This window comes from Schistocerca americana, chromosome X, assembly GCF_021461395.2.
Source record: "Schistocerca americana isolate TAMUIC-IGC-003095 chromosome X, iqSchAmer2.1, whole genome shotgun sequence".
In the NCBI taxonomy this organism is placed as follows: domain Eukaryota; kingdom Metazoa; phylum Arthropoda; class Insecta; order Orthoptera; family Acrididae; genus Schistocerca; species Schistocerca americana.
The window spans coordinates 600,140,588-600,163,427 of NC_060130.1; the positions used below are offsets into that span (position 1 = coordinate 600,140,588).

Consider the following 22,840-nt stretch of genomic DNA (forward strand, 5'->3'; position numbering starts at 1 on the left):
GACTTTAAATGCATTCAATCATGCGTCATTGTGTGGCCAGTTTTTATCCTTTGTCTTGATATTCTTCATCGAGGAGCATATAATTTGCAATATAGCCGGCAGTTCTCATGCTCAGACGTCCACGTCTCCCTCCGCAAAAAGAATGAATGAACTACTTCTCACGTAAGAGAAAGGCAAGGGAACAGAATCATTCCTACAAAGTTTTTTTTTTTAAAGAAAAGAAAAGGTCTTTAAGGTAGTAATACTGCTTGCAAAGTTCGAGATGTAGCGAAACTTTCCCCGTACTAATCAAACGAGGATTCTGAGGCTCACAAGAGGAGAGACAAAAAGAGTTGTTCATTATATTCTTAATCGTATTATATGCTCCAGATACAACGCAGCTGCACCGACATTAATAGAGTGCTGCTTGACACAATCACGTCGATTAAATATGTAGGCGCAACATTGCATTGAAATGGAATGAGCGTGTAAGAATTGTAGTCGGGAAGGGAAATGGTCGACTTCTGTTTACTTGGAAAACTGTTGGAAAGAATGGTTGATCTGTAAAGGAGACCGCACATAAGACACTAGTGCGACTCATTGTTGAGTACTGTTCGAGTGTTTGGGATCCGCACCAGGTCGGATTAAAGGAAGACATCGAAGCAGTTCAGAGGCGGGCTGCTACATTTGTTATGAAGATAAGGTTAAGGCTCGAACAGAGGATAAAGACAGTGGTTTTTCCGTCGCTCTGTTTGCGAGTGGAACGGGTAAGGAAATGACTATTTATGGTACAAGGTACCGTCCGCCACGCACCGTTCGGTGAGTCGCGGGGGTATGTATGTAGGTGTAGATATAAGAAGGCACACGATGAGAAAACTTACGTTGTGATGCTCAACAGTGTTCTCTGTTTCCTCCTGCTAATCCGTTGGTAATTATGGGGACAATGAAAGTGGAAATTAACTTGGGGTTTGACATGTGCGAAATAAACCATCATTCGATTTATATTTTTTTGCAATGTATCTGTGAAACTGCATCGACGGATTACAATCTGATCAATGAAAAGTACACATCGTTTTTCATTTATTCTTGTTAACCTGTCTCAGTCAAATAATCTGTAGATAAAAATGCATTTGGAGGAAATTATGTTTGGAAAACGCGGCTTGGCCTAGTTCAGGATTAATCTCACAATATAATTCTGCTTGTCGGTAAGCAGGAACTTTACCTTCGAAGAGCTGTTACAGCAATGGCAGATTCATTAGAAAGTAGCTGTTAAATTGCTGCGAAATTGTGTAATCGGCACGAAATTAACGCCGCGTGGGATACTTGAAATTAATGTTGTGATGGAGTGGTAATAAAGCGCAAATGAAAGTAGCTCCCGTGTAACTCAATTATCAGTCAATGTACACCAATTGCTAAACAGCCTTACTATATGACACAATCACATCTTCAGCTGCGAAAGCTCACAACTGCGTTTCCCTTGACTTTTAGTCCCCTTCCTATTGGTAGGCTGACGGCTAGTGTATTACAATGCAATTCTGGTAAAAGAGTTTTGGAGAAAGAAATTATTTTAATAGAATACTTTTCTACTGATAATGTATACTTGCTACAGAGAAACACTGAAGTCCTGTTCGTTATAGGCGCCAATCCAGTGTATCATCTTCAGCGATCTCATTTTATTGTTAGCCAAATATAACGATTTTCCTTGTTAGATGATCAGATGAAACGAACTTGAGTAGAAATCGTCTGCGCCATCATTAATATGATTTAATCACGCCACAGTTTCCTCAATTACTTCAATAATAGTTCATTCAGTATAGGAAGTGGTCAAGAACAAATGATAGAGTGGAGGTGATATACCCATAATATATGTGGTGATACAAGAAAGATAGCTGTAGACCACGCTAGAGGTGCAATCATCACTGACGGCGTTTTGGTTGCATCTTTTTGTAACAGATACTGTAAAGAATGCTAATGCCCAAAGTGAAAAATTGACAGGATAAATATTCATTGAGCCCCTGGAAAGCACTGTAGGTTGAAAATAAATAACCAATAACTGCAAATCTTCACGACGATTCATTGTCACAACCTGCCCAAATGCCCCCCTCAAACTGAGGTGCTGTCATAACCAGAGCAGTGTGCATTGCGAGCCCCGTTGTGCGGAAGAAATATGTAGTTATTTAAAGTGTCGCTACATGCTTCACTGCAATGCTTCAATTCTGTTGTTTTTGTATGCGAATGCTTGGTCTGGACGTAGAACTCCTAACAACTCAGATCCTTTATTTCCTTTGTGCCCCAGATTTTCCAATTAAATTTAAAGTTTTCCTTGTGCTACACTCGTTTAGTTCTGCGCAGGAACTTGAGATAATAGGGTATCGCAAATCTTATGTTTTCTCGTTTTTACACTGTAAGATAGGAAAAAAAGCACCATGAAGGAATTATTCGAGTGTGACGGAAATCGATATGTGGTGTACATGTACAGACCAAAAAAAAAAAAAAAAAAAAAGATTACAATTTCAGAAACAAATTGGATGATTTATTCAACAGAAAGAGCTTCACAAACTGAGTCAGTAGTCAATGAAGCGTTGGTCCACCTGTGGTCCTTATGCAAGCAGTTAATCGGCTTGGCATTGATTGATAGAGTTGGTGAGTGTCCTCCGAAGCGATATCGTGCCAAATTCTATCCAATTAGCGCGTTAGATCGACAAAATTCCTATGTGCTAGGAGGGCCCTGCCCGTAATGCAACAAAGGTTTTCAATTGGGCAGAAATTCGGCGACCTTTCTGTCCAAGGTGGTGTTTGGCAATCACGAAGACAAGCAGTAGAAACTCTCGCCGTGTGTGGGCGGACATCATGTTGCTAAAATGTAGCCCAGGGTGGCTTACCATGAAGGGCAACAAAACAGGGCGTGGAATATCATCAACTTACCGCTGTGCTGTAATGGTGCCGCAGATGGCAACCAATGGGGTCCTACTCGAAAAAGATATGGCTTCCCGGACCATCACTCCTGATTGTCGGTCATATGACGGGCGACAATCAGGTTGGTATACTATCGCTGTCCGACTGGTCTCCACACACGTCTCCACTGGCCATTGGGGCGGGACTCATCACTGAACACAATTCTATTCCAGTCTATTCCAGTCAATGAGATTACAGACCGAAGAGATATCTGGAGTCGCCCCAGACAGCGATGGGATATCAACCTGACTGCTGTCCATCATACGGCCCGAAAACCAGGAAAGATGTTCTGGGTGCCATTTCCTTTCATAGCAGGAGCCCTCTGGTAGTCATTCTTACAGCACAGCGGTACGTCGGCGATATTCTACGCCCCGTTTTTTACTCTTCGTGGCAAGCCATCCTGGGTTTACATTCCAGCAAGATAATGCCCGCCCGCACACAGAAAGGGTTTCTACTGCTTGTCTTCGTGCTTTTCAAACCTAACCTTCGCCAGCATGGTTTCCGGATGCCTCCCTAACTGAGAGCGTTTGGAACATTATGGTGAGAGTCCCCCAACCAGCTCGGGATTTTGACTATCTAGTATGCCAGTGCGGACATAATTTCTTCACGATATCGCTCAGGAGGATATCCAACAACTCTATCGATCAATGCCAAGCCGAATATCTGCTTGCATAAGAGCCATAGGTGGACTAACACGTTATTTACTTGCTTAATTTGTGAGGCTCTTTCTCTTGAATAAATCACCCAATTTCTCTGAAACCTTAATAATTTATTTGTCTATACATCTACGTTCTTCCTACCGATTTCCGTCCCATTCTGATAACTCCTTCGTGGTGTGTATTTTTTTTATTAGAGCATATTTACATATGTTTTAATTGTTATGAATTATCAGTATCTTACGAATTGTGCAGTGTCTTTTCTTGTGGTTCATATGGCCCCACAGGATAAAATTAAAGTCAATATAGGGTGTTCATAATAGTATGTCCCAGTTTCAACTGAATATTATGACCGTTTAATTTAGGCTATTTTCAACAAATCATATATAGCATTGAAACTAAACTAACAGAGTTTTTGCTGTAACTGTTCAATATGTGTACCTTCAGGAATGCGGCACACATCCAACGTAAAATATAAACTTCCCGCACTTTGGTTACCAAGTCTGGAGTTATGGAAGCAATGGCTTCTTCAGTTCGGTGTACCAACTATGGAAAGTCAGTAAGCTGTGTCGGAACGTAGCTCCAAAGGAAAAATCGCCTGGTGTGAGGTCAGGTCGACGTGGAGGCCAGAGGAAAAGAGCTCTGTCGTACTGACCACTACGACCTACCAACGGTCGGGGACCAAGACGTTCAAACACTCTGGTACAAAGAGATGCCAACGGGAGAGGGGTTACATCTTGTTGCCAAATAAAATTTTCAGGTTCGGCTTCTAGATGGGGAAAGAGCCATGCTTCAACATATCTAGATACGCCACCCTTTTTAATGCAGCTTCAGCGAAAATCAATGTTCCGTACAGTTGATATCAGGACACAGAGCAGAAAACAAGTTCATGAGGATGTTCGGACCCCTAGATACGTACATTATGGGTATTTACTTTCCTACTTAGATGAGCGATTGCCTCATCACTGAATACTACATGATCAAGAAAGTCATCTTCCCATAGCAACTCTTCACTTGAGAAATTACAACGTACACCATAGTCATGTGGCTTTAAAGCAAGTACTAACTACAACCGGTTTGGATGCATGTGTAAACATTTTCTTAAAACTTTTGACACTGTTGTTTTAGGCAACGGAAGTTCAAGATTTGTTTTTCCGAACCAATTTCTTAGGACTGCGCAGGTAAGATGGTTTGAAATTGTCAACATCCTTTCCAGACACTTTTGGTCGTCCTTTGCTTTTCCCTTTACGCACACATCTGGTCGTTTCGGATTGACTATACCATCAGCGGACGTTTTTGCTACGTGGGGGATCACACTCAAACTGTAAAGTTGAACTGAAATTAAAGATTCACTCATTGCAAACTGAAGAGCACAAAATGCTTTACGCTCAGGAGTCGCCAATTTGAGTATGTTTCGTATGTGACGTGTCAGCGGGAAAATAACAAAGCAATACTTGCGCATGCGCTTATCTAAAACTGTTTTCAGTTATTCTTTAATTGTGGACTTGAACCAACACACTACGATGCTTACAGTTGATACGACTAAAATTTATAATTAGAGCGTTCTTTTATTGAAATCTTGTAAAATTGGAGCATAAAAACTTGACTAGATATCCTCGTATTTCATTACTTGCAGTATTAAATCTTAAATCTGAATCGCTTATGATCTCCTAACCGTCAGAACTTTCCTGCAAATTTTCTTATTTTATTAATTACCGAAAATCCTAAATCGAATAGTGAATGAAATGTCTGACAACGTAGTTGAAGACTGTTTAGTCCTTTTCATATATCGGTCGGACCACGAGTAAATTTATTTGCTACGGCTGCTTCAGTATACTTGAACTATTGCCTCGATGTAATATGCATATTGAATATAAACTGTCATTCTCTGGAGAAGTAGATGTAGAAACCAAATTCTCACCTACTAGCTTGTTGTAATCAAGTGTGTTCCAAGACCAAGATTTATTTTACTGCTGAGCCTGCCCTCTGTTGGCAGACATGTTTGCGATGACACAATGGTCTCATTAGTGTTATAAACTGAATGAGACAAGATCTCGTTTAAAGCTGATAAGCTGTCAAAACATTTTTATTAGAATGTAAGAAGCTGTGTAATGAAGTTACAGCTGACTTAATTTGCACATAAGGTGGGAGCAAAATGTAGTCAGCAGAAGGTTTGTTAAGGCAGTGTACAAACATTCTTGCTGAACAGGAAGTGCAAAGTGTGCACGTAAGATTGGGGGGTACAGGTAAGCCATTTTGGGTATTCCCGGTACGGATCGGAGTATTAAGGTACGAAATACTACGCCTAGGATGACGTCATAGCATATCACGAACCACACCCTTAATGCAAAGTAGAGGGGTACACTCAAATCAGACGTAGCAGGTTAAATCTTGGTTCTGGAGAGAAGCCCATCATAACAAAGAAAGCACTGGGGCTATGGAGTGTTGAGGTTGACGAAAAAATATTTAAGATACATAAGAAACCAATAGTTCACTTGAAAAAAGAATCTTAGTGTTTGGTTTATGTTGCGGGTCAGCTGCTAGTATTCACAGCATGTCTTAGCTACCTGCAGCTCTCCCCGAATTTTGTAGCACTTTCATTCAATCGATGGCCCCTCTTATACAACTATGTCTTCTGCTTACTATCTCAGCGAGATTGCCCTTTTAACCATGTAATTTGTATACATGATAAATTACAACGCTCCAATCAGGCATCCTGGAGGCTTGCCCCATGCGACTTCCTCTTCTTACTATGTCTCTCCACTGAAAACGACGTTCTGCGTTCTGTTTGATGAGAAGTTTTCTGCCAAATCAAATTTGTGGGCTGATATTCCATAATCTCGTGTTTCGTTTACTGGGCGGCAGTGCAGAATGGTAAATAATCAAAGACTTTTCTGAAGTCGAGAAACGCGGCATCTGATTGCCTTCTTGGTCAACGAGTTGACTTTCATATGATCGATGTTCAAGAAATCAACATAGATTCTTAGAACTAAATCCTTCGGTCTCCTTAAAGATCATTATATAATAGCACAGCACATGTTCCATAATTCTACAGTAAAATAATGTAAGGTACCACGGTATGTAGATCTATGAATCTGCCTTCTGACCCCTCTTAAATATTGGTACTACTTTATACCAATGTCTTTTTCAGTAGTGTGATTAGTTACTGCGGAGATTAACAGTAGACCGCTATCAGAAGAGGGGCCATTTTTTACATAAAATCGAAGTAGAAACTTGCTAGTGCTTTGAGGCAGATAGGACTTTGCCTTCAGATTCATTGAACAACGTTTCTTGCGTAGTTCTTCGTACATTAGCGTGGACACTTTCAGCCTTCATTGGTCAGGAAAACTACGGTTTCGTTTCAGTCTGCAGCGAAGTTCTTTCTGATCTCGTAATCACTGAGTAACTAGATGGAAAGTGTTACATAAACTGTGAAGAGAAGTAATCACATTTATCATTCCTTCCACCAAGCAGAACGAGGGTTTTGCGCCCCGCTCTTTAGAGAGGATAAGAGACAGTTATCTTCTCTTGTATTAGCACGTCAGTCAACCTGCTAGATTTAAACTAAATGTGTTTCTTCCTCTATCAAAATGAGAGGTTAGCTATACAATGTAAAATATTGCATCTACAGTTCTGTATAGCATGCACACAGCTAAACACAAATGTCCTCGCCGTTAGTAAGCTATTGATGGGGTTGTCACGTACGCGAATAATTTTGTGCATTATAAATAAAATGTTATTTTGCCCTTTATTTGATGAAATATATAATTTGTTTTTTTTCTTTTTCATGTTTTGTGTAAGTAAAAAAAAAACGAATAAATCCGAAATTCAGTTAGTGCGCTTTTTGACACGTTGGTTCGTACCCTGACAAGTTTCAGAAAGAAAGTTTTACACGGTTGAAATGCTTTTTACCCTCACTTTAATCAGACTATTAGAGTGGGCATTTTTTTAAACAGAAAAAGTGAAAATTTTATTAATAAGATCAGAATAAGTAACATTGCGTTTCTCTCAGTCATACTGAAAAAATGCAAGCCTAATTTCGAGAAAAACGCGTTTAGTTAAAAGAATGTTTCATAAAAAAGCTGTTTTAAGGCGACAGTGACGCAATTCCTTTGACAGGAAAGCGATGTAGACAAAAGAGCTCTGCAGCTGTTCAAAATTTGTGAAGCTGCGAAAGACTGAATGAGAGATGAAAGCAAACGCCTAATTGCAAATTTCAGACCTTTTGCAATATACTGGTCAGCTTTGCAACCACGCGAAATCTGTTGTAGCACACGTTTATAAGAAGTACACATCTGAACTGTCAAATACCCATAAATAAATAAGCTTCGACCTTTGTCCGCCGTGACGTTGTTGTGTATGGAGTTATCTCAGAACGTGTGGAGGCTAATTTCTGTTGAGGAACAAATACAAGAGTCATTGTGCGGCTCGTGAGCGTGTGTCTTTGGTTGTTCACATATCTCGTTTCCGGCACTGTCCTTTTTTTTTTTTTTTGCAGGTTATGCAATGCCTGTGCTGACAAGCAATTACGTAGATGGTGTTTTAGCAGACTTCGCCTGCTTACGTAAGATGCTTTAATTACGGAACACAGAAAAGTCGTTGCAGGTTGAATGCTTCCTACTTTTTAATCATTTAAACACTCCTCAAAAGCTTCACCTATGGCCATACATGAAATTCGCCATTATTTGATAAAGAAAATTAAAAATCCCTTTAGCCACACTCAAGCCTGTAAAACTCAAATGTTCTGAATACAAGGAGGTTTGCTAGTTGCTTCCGTGGTTTTTGTCTCTCAGTTAATGTAATAATTCACCTCGAAGTGAATGTTGGGTTTCCAATAAAGACGAATTTCTAACTAAAATCATATCATTATTGAAGAACAATACTATTTTCGTGAAATACCTTCATATTCACTTATAATAAGAGCGGTTACGACGTATAAACCGTTTTATATCAGAATACAATCTTGTTCTCATATAAATATGTTCTCGGCAAATGGATCAGTTTAATAAAACTGTATATACATACCGTGCCCAAGCAACCAGCGAGCAACAAGACAGTCTACATTTTCAGTGAGTCTACTTCCATTTTTGCAAGTTTTGGTAAATGTCAAGGATGCTCATATCTCACTAACAATTGTAATGACACATTTACTTTCATGTGGTTGCGATATCCTTAGTGGTTTCTTGTGAATTAATTTCTGTTACGCCCCTTACCACTGACCTCGAAACTAAAGCTAGTCCTCCGCGAATAGCATTCTCCAGCATAGTACACCTACCAAATTTCTGATTATATTTCGTTTATGTTTCCAGATGGCGAACACTTGCTGGTGGTACTACATCTCGAAATTTACGGAATTTTTTGATACAGTAAGTTCAACAGTACTTTTTATTAACACGCACTTGTAAATATGCATCCGAGTCTAATAGCGTAAACTGTTGGTACTGTTGTTCCAAGATACATGCATGTTGTGGGTCAAATAACCGAATTACTTGCGTTTGAAAAATTCGCAGCCAAGAAACTATCTTTATTTAGGCACCAGATGCGTTCCCTACCGAACCTTTTCCTGTGCACTGGCAGCTTTTTAAATTGTTTTTTACATTTATTGTTGCAGCTGTTGTTGGATGCAAAATCAGTTCAAGACTTGTTTCACGCACATGTTCTAGACAGTTCAAGTGGTCAAATCCTGGACCAGTGCTCGTACACACACACACACACACACACACACACACACACATTACACATACTCCTCTCGCAGAAAGAGAGAGATTTACAGCAAATAACTGTTAAGTAAAGTACTGCAGTAAATACAAAAAGACAATACATTTAACTGCAATGACAAACACGAAAAAACAGGTGTCATGTCTAGTTATAGCTCGGCCAAGGTGGGTATGAAAATACAGAGAACGGTATTCTAAAGTGTAGCAGAGATTTCGACAGCAACGGCTGGCGCACACAGCTACCACAACTGGTAAATACACAAACTGCTTCTGCAATCTTCATCAAGCTGCACTAAATATGTGTAAAACATTACTTATATGCTCCACTGACAATTATTCCATAAAATGCAACACAAAATGCGTCTGGCGCAAAAATAGAGAAAACTTTAGCAGTTGCGTGACAGCGGATTTTTCAGATATACAAATGTTTGCTTCATATGGGAATACAAACCAAAAGACTAACTGGGTGACGGCCTATGCCTGTCTGTTGACAGTACAGGCGTCTTCTACTACCTAATAGGTGAAGGATTCAACAAAAATATTTATCAAAATACGCCTATATTCAGCCATTACTTTTTCATAGCTGTGCTAACCTATTTCACTAACAAAAGCTGCTGCGCTTTTAAGGGATTATTCTGTATAAATTTTACATTGCATATTAATTTTAAAATGCTTATGAAAGCCCCAACCCTCCCTCTTTGCATCCGATGTAGTAATAGCTCTGAATAAGGTAGTAGTCAGAGCGCAAGGCTCTGTTGGTAAATACCTTCTCCTTAATTTTAATTTACCATCCTCTGATGTAATTCTCAGTTTGATTTACAAATGAAATGGTGCCATTTGACATACTTAAAAATGGTCTACACTGGGCTCTAAAGTTAATAGACGGATATTTGATTAAATGTGGATGTTAGATTCTTTCCTTTCATTCTGTCGACATTTTTCTGTGGTAAGAGTACTAAAATCTATCCCGCTTTAAGACTTTCACCAAGTTATTTCTCTGGGATACCAGACTACTGTGCAGTTATTGTTCCCCTTTTTTTTCTCTTTTCCTTTGCTGCTGATATCGATTGTTACCTTTTTCCCATTGGAGCCGATTGTAGTGCCTAGACGTATCTGCCTAATGTAATCGGTGTTGGAATGTCTTCTCAATCACCATATGCATATTTGTCTAGTTTTAGATTTAGTATTGTGAGTATTGAAATTATCTCTATAAGCTTTTACTTCTGCTTTTAGCTCAACCAAAACATCTGCAAAGTGTGGACCAAATGATATCACTTCTTTAAACTATTTCTGATCTTTACTTTAATTTATTCTCATCATAAATTGCTTCTCAGTTCAATTTTTACTACTACTACATACTCCCTTTACGTTTGACAGGAATAAATAGACGTCAACTAACTGGATAAGTAGTTGTCCAAATTTATTTGCATGGCCGTGAAGTACTTTCTTTGCCAGCTCTTCAGTTTTTTGGTCTTTCTAACAACTTTGCTCTCGTGCAACGATTAAGCATAATGAAGAATATCGTGAAGCCCTGCTTAAGGAATTGGTTAAAGTTCTGTAGCACGTGCGGAACGAAACAATTGATTGATTTTGTCAGTTTTTGCTTATGGTGAAATCAACGAAGCAGAGCCTAGTGAAACTACAAAGGCTTTCCCGGGAATCTTCTTTCTCATTGTTCCTTCTCGAGTGTGTAAGACATTCCAATGGCACAACATAAATAAATTAGTCTTACAATTCTTCAGCTATAGTCAGCAACCAAAAAGAAGAGAGATTTTTTAAGAAAACTATCATGATGTCGAAGGGGATAAAAGCTATCAGAAGCGTACTTAACCCACCCGTAAACTTGGTCGTTAACGCATATCGTTGCGAAGGACTCAACCCGGAAATTGTTAGTTAGAGTCGTCGTGGCGGAAGAAATTTTCATCGTCTAGATTTGCCCGAAAAAGAGTTGAGAAGTGATCACCAGACTGGGTGCCAGCGTACTGACACGGCTGATGAGTAATTAACTACTGGCCATTAAAATTGCTACACCACGAAGACGACGTGATACAAACGCGAAATTTAACCGACAGGAAGAAGATGCTGTGATATGTCAATGATTATCTTTCCAGAACATTCACACAAGGTTGGCGCCGGTGGCGACACCTACAACGTGCTGACATGAGGAAAACTTACAACCGATTTCTCATACACAAACAGCAGTTGACCGGCGTTGCCTGGTGAAACGTTGTTGTGATGCCTCGTGTAAGGAAGAGAAATGCGTACCATCACGTTTACGACTTTGATAAACGTCGGATTGTAGCCTATCGCGATTGCGGTTTATCGTATCGCGACATTGCTGCTCGCGTTGGTCGAGACCCAATGACTGTTAGCAGAATATGGAATCGGTGGGTTCAGGAGGGTAATACGGAACGCCGTGCTGGATCCCAACGGCCTCATATCACTAGCAGTCGAGATGACAGGCATCTTATCCGCATGGCTGTAACGGATCGTGCAGCCACGTCTCGATCCCTGAGTCAACAGATGGGGACGTTTGCAAGACAACAACCATCTGCACGAAAGTTCGACGAAGTTTGCAGCAGCATGGACTATCAGCTCGGAGACCATAGCTGCGGTTACCCTTGACGCTGCATCACAGACAGGAGCGCCTGCGATGGTGTACTCAACGACGAACCTGGGTGCACGAATGGCAAAACGTCATTTTTTCGGATGAATCCACGTTCTGTTTACAGCATCATGATGGTCGCATCCGTGTTTAGTGACATCGCGGTGAACGCACATTGGAAGCGTGTATTCGTCATCGCCATACTGGCGTATTACACGGCGTGATGGTATGGGGTGCCATTTGTTACACGTCTCGGTCACCACTTGTTCACACTGACGGAGCTTTGAACAGTGGACGTTACATTTCAGATGTGTTATGACCCGTGGCTCTACCCTTCATTCGATCCCTGCGAAACCCTACATTTCAGCAGGATAATGCACGACCGCATGTTGCAGGGCCTGTACGGGCCTTTCTGGATACAGAAAATGTTCGACTGCTGCCCTGGCCAGCACATTCTCCAGATCTCTCACCAACTGAAAACGTCTGGTCAATGGTGGCCGAGCAACAGGCTCGTCACAATACGCCAGTCACTACTCGTGATGAACTGTGGTATCGTGTTGAAGCTGCATGGGCAGCTGTACCTGTACACGCCATCCAAGCTCTGTTTGACTCAATGCCCAGGCGTATCAAGGCCGGTATTACGGCCAGAGGTGGTTGTTCTGGGTACTGATTTCTCAGGATCTATGCACCCGAATTGCGTGAAAATGTAATCACATGTCAGTTCTAGTATAATATATTTGTCCAATGGATACCCGTTTATCATCTGCATTTCTTCTTAGTATAGCAATTTTAATGGCCAGTAGTGTACTTCCATCCAACATACGATATGGCCCTGGATCATTGGTCAGCTGTTTCGCAGGGATCAGTTGACAGGTCCAGCTCCCGACACATAGGCTGCTTGACGTGCGCTGCTGGTGAGTTGTCACTTATGTTTTCTTTGGTGAATTCCTGATGACCGTTATACAGACAATCGTTTTATGAGAATATGACAGATACGGAGGGAAAGATTACCCTACTAACCCTACAGAACTAAACAGCTGCTGTATATCTGGCGAAACGGAATGTAGAGCTACTGGATATGCCTTCAGTTTCCCTTTACTTTACTTAAAGGGACCCAGACACAGATAAGTTTCACAAATTTTCTGCATCCTCATATTTTATTTCTCACAAAGCAGCATCCAGGTATCTATTTACTTAAAAACAGAAAACAGCACTCTCGTATGCATAGCAGTCCATCTAGGAATTGCGTGCTTGTTATATCAATGTAATGCCGACGTAATCGTATCACAGTATTGGCAATCACACTCGCCTTTTTGTATTTTGATGTAAGCGTCATTGTTACGTTGCCATGGTACCCAAAATCACAATATTCTAATTAAATCGTGATCATAAATATCTACTGAGCTGAGCCCGATCAAATGTGCGTAGGATCGACCTGGACATTAACTGAACCTATCATCAACTGAGGTGATGTCATGCGCTTATTATAACGTGTGTGATTCAGTTAACCTGAAGAGAGGATTAAACAACTGTGGCAGTCCAGCTCCACCTCATCGCAGGTATCAAAACGCGAAACTGTGAACCATTCAATAGGTACGAGATCGTATGCTCAAATTCACAACTCCATTCTGTGTGTAAAAGACCCTCCATGTTCTAATATTCAGCTATAAATTGTTACTTTACGTTTCAACGATTACCTCTTGCTCTTCGACGGGAATGCATCTTACTACTGTCCTAATTGTGCACGTCTACTCAACGATACATTAGCCATGCCGATGACGCCAGAATAACCTAATGACGACGTGTTAGTATGTAATTTTAAGGAGGCGCACACACGTTGACACTAGTCAGCCATCTTCCTGCCGACGAGGAAGAAGGTAATTCTCGAAATGTTGAATGATAATTCGTAAAAGAACGTCGAATATGTTAGATAGCGTGGTCAGAAATAGCCTGGGAAGTTGTAGAGATGTTGGAGGGTATGTTGTTCTCAGAAATAATTGTTAAGAAAAAAATCGATGCGTTCGTATTGAGATTAGCCAATCAAGCTGTTGCTCGCGCAATTTCGTGCGGCCCATCAGATACTATTAGTGTCAGGTGTTCTCGTAGTGTAGGTGGCAGCACACGAGACTGCTCAGCCGCTGGGTCGGGTTCAGTCCTTACTACCGTCCAATGTCTAATTTTTGTATCGCTATCTCGTTCAGCTTTGGAAGGCCAAACGAAGAACACGTTTGTGGACACCGTCGCTGGCAGGCCGCTTGTAATTCGAGCGCATAACGGCCTGATCTGCTAACTGCAATGCTAATTAACTCAGGAACGGAGCAACGTATCGTATTTTTTTCTTAACCAACATTTCTCAACATAACCTACCCTGCAACACCCATGCAAGCCTTTCAGACTTTTTCTGACCACCTTGTATAAAGGTACAGCAGTGAAATACTTCGTGGTCATGTAAAACTATCCATTAACGCATGTAGTTTTTATTTACACATGCATTTCTATACTTTACAACTTGTTATTACATACGATGAACCTGAATACCACGGACAAAATTTTAGTGGTTGTTCAGGGTTATTTTATGAATATTTAGGTATAAGGAACCCGTGCTCTCCGGTGGTTCTTCACTGAGTATTTGCATTTGGTTTTATTTATCACCCCCCTTTATCATTGTAATTGTATTGCATTGAAAATGGCGGCACGATAGTGTACTAGTCGAGCTCAGTATTATTGCATCTGAGAATGAGCGTGCTTCGGTTGGCTTATCGTGAGTTTTTGTCGTGATATTTCACGAAGACACGCTGAACCACTTGGTAGTATATGTAAAAGTGTCCTGAAAGCATTCACAGTGCGATGCGTTTTCCTTACTCACAACTGTAACTGTTCACTGTCCGATAACGACCACGGCAGGCCAAGAGCAATAATATCGTCGAGTAGTAAATGTTGACGATATCCGTTGTTTGCCTTCTTTGAAAACAAAGTTGTTACTTTCACTCATGGTATTTGCTGTCGATAACAGTAATGCCCACTTTACTCTTCACATTCAAACTTAGTGTATACTGCTGGGTTCTGTCTCAGGTTTGTGTTGCCAGCGGTGTTAATTGTATGTTAAAAGTGATACGCAACAGTACTAGTAGATTTACCAATAAAGAATTGACGCATATGCACCTCGTGTATAGTTTAGTGAGTGCAATGGCAGAGCAGCACAACTACGCTATGCTGAGATGTTTCCGCAGCAATGGCAGTCACATCCGTCTGACGGGTGTTCCATTACTCTTTTTTTGTGTTGTACGTTTTGGTGATAACATGTTACAAGCTTTCATTGTTGTGAAGATATTTTCACAGAAACGTAGGTAAATGAGGAAACAGATGGAATAGATCATAATCACATTTTTACTGTGTGCTGAGACACCAGTGACAAAATGTAGTTAATACTAAAATCTAAAAAAATATCCTTCAATAACCTTTTTAAGATTTCTACGCGTTCCATTCTTGGGTGGAATGTACGTAGAATGACTGATTATATGTCTCTGCGCGAACTGTTACTAGCTTAATTTTTTCTTACTAGACCGATCATAGTGGGCTTTATATTAAGATTTCGCTCTGAAAGTAGGTTCACTGAATTTGCTGAGTAGGTTTATCCTGGATATTGGGCACCTTCATTAAGATCTGCGCTACTTCAAACTATGTTTATGTCCTCGGGCATGGATGTGTGTGATGTCCTTAGGTTAGTTAGGTTTAAGTAGTTCTAAGTTCTAGGCGACTGATGACCTCAGAAGTTAAGTCGCATAGTGCTCAGAGCCATTTGAACCATTTTTTATGTCCATGTGTTGTTGCGATGAGGAATCAGAAATCTGTTACATTCTTCTTTTTTTTCTGTGCCTTTGTCCTACACCAGCACAGAATCGGCCTGGTTATGTCGCCACCGCGTTACCTCCTGGAATGGAATTATGTACCCCAACAGCTTACGAGATGTGCTATTCATGTGAAATTGAGCGAAAGTCTTCTAAATATTTACGAGTCGTGTAACTGAGGGAGGGCGTGGGTAACAGACCGGTATTCACCAAGTGAGATGTGGGAAACCGCCTCAAAGACCACATCCAAGCTGGCCAGCACACTGACCCTCCTATAATCCGTTCATCATAAGAATAAACCTGATTTAAACAAACACAAACGCGATGATTGGTCAGAAACCGTAGCACACGTACACTGGTGTTGTTACGCTCTTGGAAGTAGGTCCTACTTATGTATTAGATATCTTATTACTAAGTTATGTAACTTTAAGATATTCAAATATGTTAACAGCCTTCAACGTTTTTCTTAATCACGCTTTAGTTACGTAGTTTTTATTTCAAAAATCGTGTACAGTACAGTCTCTGCATCGTTGTGCTCTGATTGTCGCGCTTTTAATGCGCAGTATGGAAATGGCTGAGGCTGCTTTCTGTTCCATAGTGAAACACGCGTGTGGAACACGGTTAAAAAGTGCCGTGAAATGGACTGTAATTGATGTTTTTCATAAATGTATGGGGATAATCGGCTTTGAAGTTTTCCCAGCTCTGTATATGATTTAGTTAATAGGTAAATATACATTTAAAGTGTAACATGTAACGGACCATGAACCAAAGTCGGTTGTTCGTGCGTTGGTGCACATCACCCCACTATCATATTTTTTTCTCATTCAGTTTTAAATATCTACATCTCGTAATTATAAAACTCATCATTTTTTGTGAATAATGCACTCTTTTGTTTCTTATTACATATTGGACGCGAAATTCCTATTTCCATTTCAAATACAAATTCTTAATCATCGATGTTTTATGGAATATTGTTCATAAAAGTTGCTTAAATTCAGAAAAAATAACAATTTAATTTTTAAGTAAAAAATTGAAAACCAAATCCTCTTTATTTGGACTATGTCCATCGTTTTGTACCACAAAGGTAAATAAGTATCGTAAAAACATGAAAAACAGTCATATTCACAGCATCGAGCACATCATAAAATGCTGCATTTTTGCATTTGCTACTGTACCATTACAATATGAACCCAACAGAACTGATCTGGAACCAAGCTGCGGTATTCGGCCCGAGAAGTAACAAGACTGTTAAGGTGCCAGACGAATGGAACTAACGCACGCAGCTTTTTTACACGGCACTGCTGAAGGCTGGCGGGATATAGAACGGCTCATCATGAGAAAATGCTGCGCCCGATTGGCTTCGTGGATTCTGTTGTTGATAGGCTCGTTATCAACGTAGCATGTGACACTTCCAGAACTGAAATGTATTTCTCGTAATCGGATAAGGAAAGGGCTAAGAGATTACCAGACGACTGACTGTAAGTAATACTTCAGTGGCTTCAATATTTAACTATATGGTGAAATCATTCAATACTCTCCTGCGTTACACACACTTATGCAGAAAAATTACCCTGTGGTTAAGTCAGGACTTTTCATCATTCTTGTTTTTAATTACAATAGTACGTTAGCTAAAAACATAACGTGTTGCGATTTTCGTCTAGTCGTCTAAGGAGCGTATTGTGAGAGATTTGCAGCGTATTATTTCATTCTGCTTAAATATTAAATGACATTCGAAGCAGTATTGCTTCTCCGCTCGTCTCTTTTTACGTGTGAACTGCAGCTGGCCACGTCACTACAGGCTGGCTGTACCAGCTGACCGGCCAGTGCTGCCCAAGTTAAATGCGCCGGTAAAACTGTTGTCCTGTATTATCGCTAAGTTGATATGCGCGTAAAGCACAGCACAAAACGTACCCTTATCATCGTACTTGACAGTATCGATACAGCTAGGCTGCAGTCCCACGTGAAACGGAAATCCGATGAGGCTCCAGCAAAGGCGGAAGAATACATAGTGCAATCTTTACATCAGGTTTATTCTTTTGATGAACGGATTATAGTTAATCCAACGGGCTGATTCGATGCGGCGTCGGCTCATATCTCCGCCCCGCCTTAACACGCACGGCCATCCGGTCGAGTAGTAAGAAATCAGATAGCGCATGGCACAAGTCGTTTTCGATCAATAGACTAATGCAAAAAAAGTAAGTGATTTTTATAAGGTTGATATTTGGACACAGTGATAAATACTTGATCATAGTCCGCAGCTCGTGGTCGTTCGTTAGCGTTCTCGCTTCCCACGCCCGGGTTCGATTCCCGGCGGGGTCAGGGATTTTCTCTGCCTCGTGATGACTGGGTGTTGTGTGAAGTCCTTAGATTAGTTAGGTTTAAGTACTTCTAAGTTCTATGGGACTGATGACCACAGACGTTAAGTCCCATAGTGCTCAGAGCCATTTGAACCATTTTGAGCTTGATCATAGCGTTGACCAACGGAAAAATGCGGATATGCTCCTGTGAGGTACCAGTTGCCTCGTTCTACCGTCGTCAACGCATTTAAAAACTTTGGCATGCGAACATATTAGCGCACTTTAACATGCAGCTCATGCCTCACTCCCACAAATTCTCATAGCTGTAACTCGCAGACACCCACTACTCCATCTCTGTAAGTCACTTATACTCATCCACCCTTTCTTGCCCATTTTCAATCACTCGTTTTGCCAAACTCATTGTTATTATCTCTTTCTGTCTCTCTGTCACTGTCTCTTGTCTCACAGCGACAGTCTCCATCGCTCTGTCACACTACTATTGTCTCCTTTCACTGTCTCCTTCTTGCTCTGTCTTACTGCTACTACCTTATTCATTCGTTTCCACTGCTGCTCTCTCACCACAAAGCCCCTATCTCTCTCGTCCTTGTTGTCGTTGCATTGACTCTCTCTCTCTCATTATCAGTGGCTCTCACAAACCTCCACTTTCTCCTTCTCTGTATTCCTCTCTCACTGGCACTGTCTCCTTCACTCTTTTCCTGACACCGGTATGTCAATGTCAACTATGTTCCTCTGCCATTTGGTCCCTCTCTTTCTCTCACATTGTCATTGTCCCCTTCGCTCTTCCTATACCACAGCCACTGTCCATTATCTTCCAATACTTATTACTTTTCCGTCTCATTCCCTCTGCCACTGTCTCCTTCTCTTCCAGCCAAAAAAAAAAAAAAAAAAAAAAAAAAAAAAAAAAAAAAAAAAAAAACGCGAATATGTTCGCACGCCAAAATTTTTGGGAAAATTTTGAAGTTGCTGAGGAAGGTAGAATGAGACATCTGCTTCCCCACTTTTCAGTCAGAGTCTTTTAAACAGGAGCGTATTCGCTTTTTTGTGATCGGATAGTAGCAGTTTTCCGCTGTTTCCCATCTTTTCCCTGCTACAGCACCGCATGTCACTTATATAAAAAGAACTTTATGGATCATTAAATTTTTGATAGTTTACTTATATGAAATTGAAATAACGCAAAACTAATTTTACATCTGAGACCAGATTTTACGTGCACAAAAATTTTTGTATGTGCTTCAGTACAACAACATGGAGTTCCCAGAACCTTTCTGGCGATAAAGGAGGCTCTTTACGGCATATTTCTCCGTGCTACCTCAATTTTAATCGATAAAGATATCACGAAAATTGTCAATATAGATCGAGATCTGAATCTTAGGAATATATCGCAAAAATTACAGCATTTTTTGCGCATAGCCCTCTTTGAATCTGCGGCTTGGTTTTGGTAACCATATTTTTAGTGTGTTTCTCGATAATGGATAAATACACTCCTGGAAATGGAAAAAAGAACACATTGACACCGGTGTGTCAGACCCACCATACTTGCTCCGGACACTGCGAGAGGGCTGTACAAGCAATGATCACACGCACGGCACAGCGGACACACCAGGAACCGCAGTGTTGGCCGTCGAATGGCGCTAGCTGCGCAGCATTTGTGCACCGCCGCCGTCAGTGTCAGCCAGTTTGCCGTGGCATACGGAGCTCCATCGCAGTCTTTAACACTGGTAGCATGCCGCGACAGCGTGGACGTGAACCGTATGTGCAGTTGACGGACTTTGAGCGAGGGCGTATAGTGGACTTGCGGGAGGCCGGCTGGACGTACCGCCGAATTACTCAACACGTGGAGCGTGAGGTCTCCACAGTACATCGATGTTGTCGCCAGTGGTCGGCGGAAGGTGCACGTGCCCGTCGACCTGGGACCGGACCGCAGCGACGCACGGATGCACGCCAAGACCGTAGGATCCTACGCAGTGCAGTAGGGGACCGAACCGCCACTTCCCAGCAAATTAGGGACACTGTTGCTCCTGGGGTATCGGCGAGGACCATTCGCAACCGTCTCCATGAAGCTGGGCTACGGTCCCGCACACCGTTAGGCCGTCTTCCGCTCACGCCCCAACATCGTGCAGCCCGCCTCCAGTGGTGTCGCGACAGGCGTGAATGGAGGGACGAATGGAGACGTGTCGTCTTCAGCGATGAGAGTCGCTTCTGCCTTGGTGCCAATGATGATCGTATGCGTGTTTGGCGCCGTGCAGGTGAGCGCCACAATCAGGACTGCATACGACCGAGGCACACAGGGCCAACACCCGGCATCATGGTGTGGGGAGCGATCTCCTACACTGGCCGTACACCACTGGTGATCGTCGAGGGGACACTGAATAGTGCACGGTACATCCAAACCGTCATCGAACCCATCGTTCTACCATTCCTAGACCGGCAAGGGAACTTGCGGTTCCAACAGGACAATGCACGTCCGCATGTATCCCGTGCCACCCAATGTGCTCTAGAAGGTGTAAGTCAACTACCCTGGCCAGCAAGATCTCCGGATCTGTCCCCCATTGAGCATGTTTGGGACTGGATGAAGCGTCGTCTCACGCGGTCTGCACGTCCAGCACGAACGCTGGTCCAACTGAGGCGCCAGGTGGAAATGGCATGGCAAGCCGTTCCACAGGACTACATCCAGCATCTCTACGATCGTCTCCATGGGAGAATAGCAGCCTGCATTGCTGCGAAAGGTGGATATACACTGTACTAGTGCCGACATTGTGCATGCTCTGTTGCCTGTGTCTATGTGCCTGTGGTTCTGTCAGTGTGATCATGTGATGTATCTGACCCCAGGAATGTGTCAATAAAGTTTCCCCTTCCTGGGACAATGAATTCACGGTGTTCTTATTTCAGTTTCCAGGAGTGTACTTTTGAAAACGGGGAGATGGCACTTCTAGTTAAATGCCTAGTGAATATGCCGTTCAAATGCGAGCAGTTTGCTGCGGTTAGTTATTTACACATCCGCTGCAGAAGGCGAAAAAATGATGAACATAGCTTTGTTCAGGTTTTCTAGGAGCCACCCATGAATTAAATGGTGCCTCCATAAGCCCCATAAGGCGCACCATACACACCAAACGCAAAAAGGCCCAGCCGATTTGCTCCGTTTGCTTAAGCTGGTGGAAGCGTAGTGTCCGGCCCACTCATCTAATATTCGGTCCCTAGGAAGCTGTTTTCTCGGTTAGCTAGACAACAATTCCAGCAAATCATATTAATGGAGTTTATTGCAGTAAATTGAACTGACAATACTTAACTTAGCGGATTTGCAGTGAGGTGTCGCAAGCAAATGGCGACATGCAAATAATCAATGTTCTTAGATACATACACTACTGGCCATTAAAATTGCTACACCAAGAAGAAATGCACATGAGAAACGGGTATTCATTGGACAAATATATTATACAAGAACTGACATATGATTACATCTTCACGCAATTCGGGTGCATAGATCCTGAGAAATCAGTACCCAGAATAACCACCTCTGGCGGTAATAACGGCCTTGATACACCGGGGTATTGAGTCAAACAGAGCTTGGATGCCGTGTACATCTACAACTGCCCATGCGGCTTCAACACGGTGCCACAGTTCATCAAGAGTAGTGACTGGCGTATTGTGACGAGCCAGTTGCTCGGCCACCATTGACCAGACGTTTTCAGTTGGTGAGAGATCTGGAGAATGTGCTGGCCAGGGCAGCAATCGAACATTTTCTGTATCCAGAAAGGCCCGTACAGGACCTGCAACATGCGGTCGTGCATTATCCTAGTGAAATGTAGAGTTTCGCAGGGATCGAATGAAGGGTAGATCCACGGGTCGTAACACATCTTAAATGTAACGTCCACTGTTCGAGGTGCCGGCAATGCGAACAAGAGGTGACCGAGACGTGTATCAAATGGCACCCCATACCATCACACCGTGTAATACGCCAGTATGGCGATGACGAATACACGCTTCCAATGTGCGTTCACCGCGATGTCGCCAAACACGGATGCGACCATCATGATGCTATAAACAGAACCTAGATTCATCCGAAAAAATGACGTATTGCCATTCGCGCACCCAGGTTCGTCGTTGCGTACACCATCGCAGGCGCTCCTGTCTGTGATGCAGCGTCAAGGGTAACGGCAGCCGCGGTCTTCGAGCTGATAGTCCATGCTGCTGCAAACGTCTTCGAACTGTTCGTGCTGATGGTTGTTGTCTTGCAAACGTCCCCATCTGTTGACTCAGGGATCGAGACGTGGCTGCACGATCCGTTACAGCCATGCGGATAAGATGCCTGTCATCTCGACTGCTAGCGATACAAGGCCGTTGGGATCCAGCACGGCGTTCCCTGTTACCCTCCTGAACCCACCGATTCCATATTCTGCTAACAGTCATTGGATCTCGACCAACGCGAGCAGCAATGTCGCGATACGATAAACCGCAATCGCGATAGGCTACAATTCGACCTTTATCAAAGTCGGAAACGTGATGGTACGCATTTCTCCTCCTTACACGAGGTATCACAACAACGTTTCACCAGGCAACGCCGGTCAACTGCTGTTTGTGTATGAGAAATCGGTTGGAAACTTTCCTCATGTCAGCACGTTGTAGGTGTCGCCACCGGCGCCAACCTTGTGTGAATACTCTGAAAAACTAATCATTTGCATATCACAGCATCTTCTTCCTGTCGGTTAAATTTCGCGTTTGTATCACGTCGTCTTCGTGGTGTAGTAATTTTAATGGCCAGTAG

The 22,840-nt window shown here is 42.2% G+C and overlaps 1 protein-coding gene across 4 annotated transcripts in view; it reads left to right on the forward strand.

Annotated features, from left to right (window-relative positions):
• LOC124555142 (elongation of very long chain fatty acids protein AAEL008004-like) overlaps window positions 1-22,840 on the forward strand; it is a 913,230-nt gene that overhangs the window by 792,427 nt on the left and 97,963 nt on the right. For 3 of the 4 annotated variants that reach the window (XM_047128953.1, XM_047128952.1, XM_047128954.1), the window contains one exon: window positions 8,900-8,956. The exons of the other annotated variant lie outside the window; for it this stretch is intronic. In XM_047128953.1, the coding sequence (XP_046984909.1) occupies window positions 8,900-8,956 (57 nt within the window). The remainder of the gene's footprint in view (window positions 1-8,899; window positions 8,957-22,840) is intronic. 4 annotated transcript variants of the gene reach the window in all.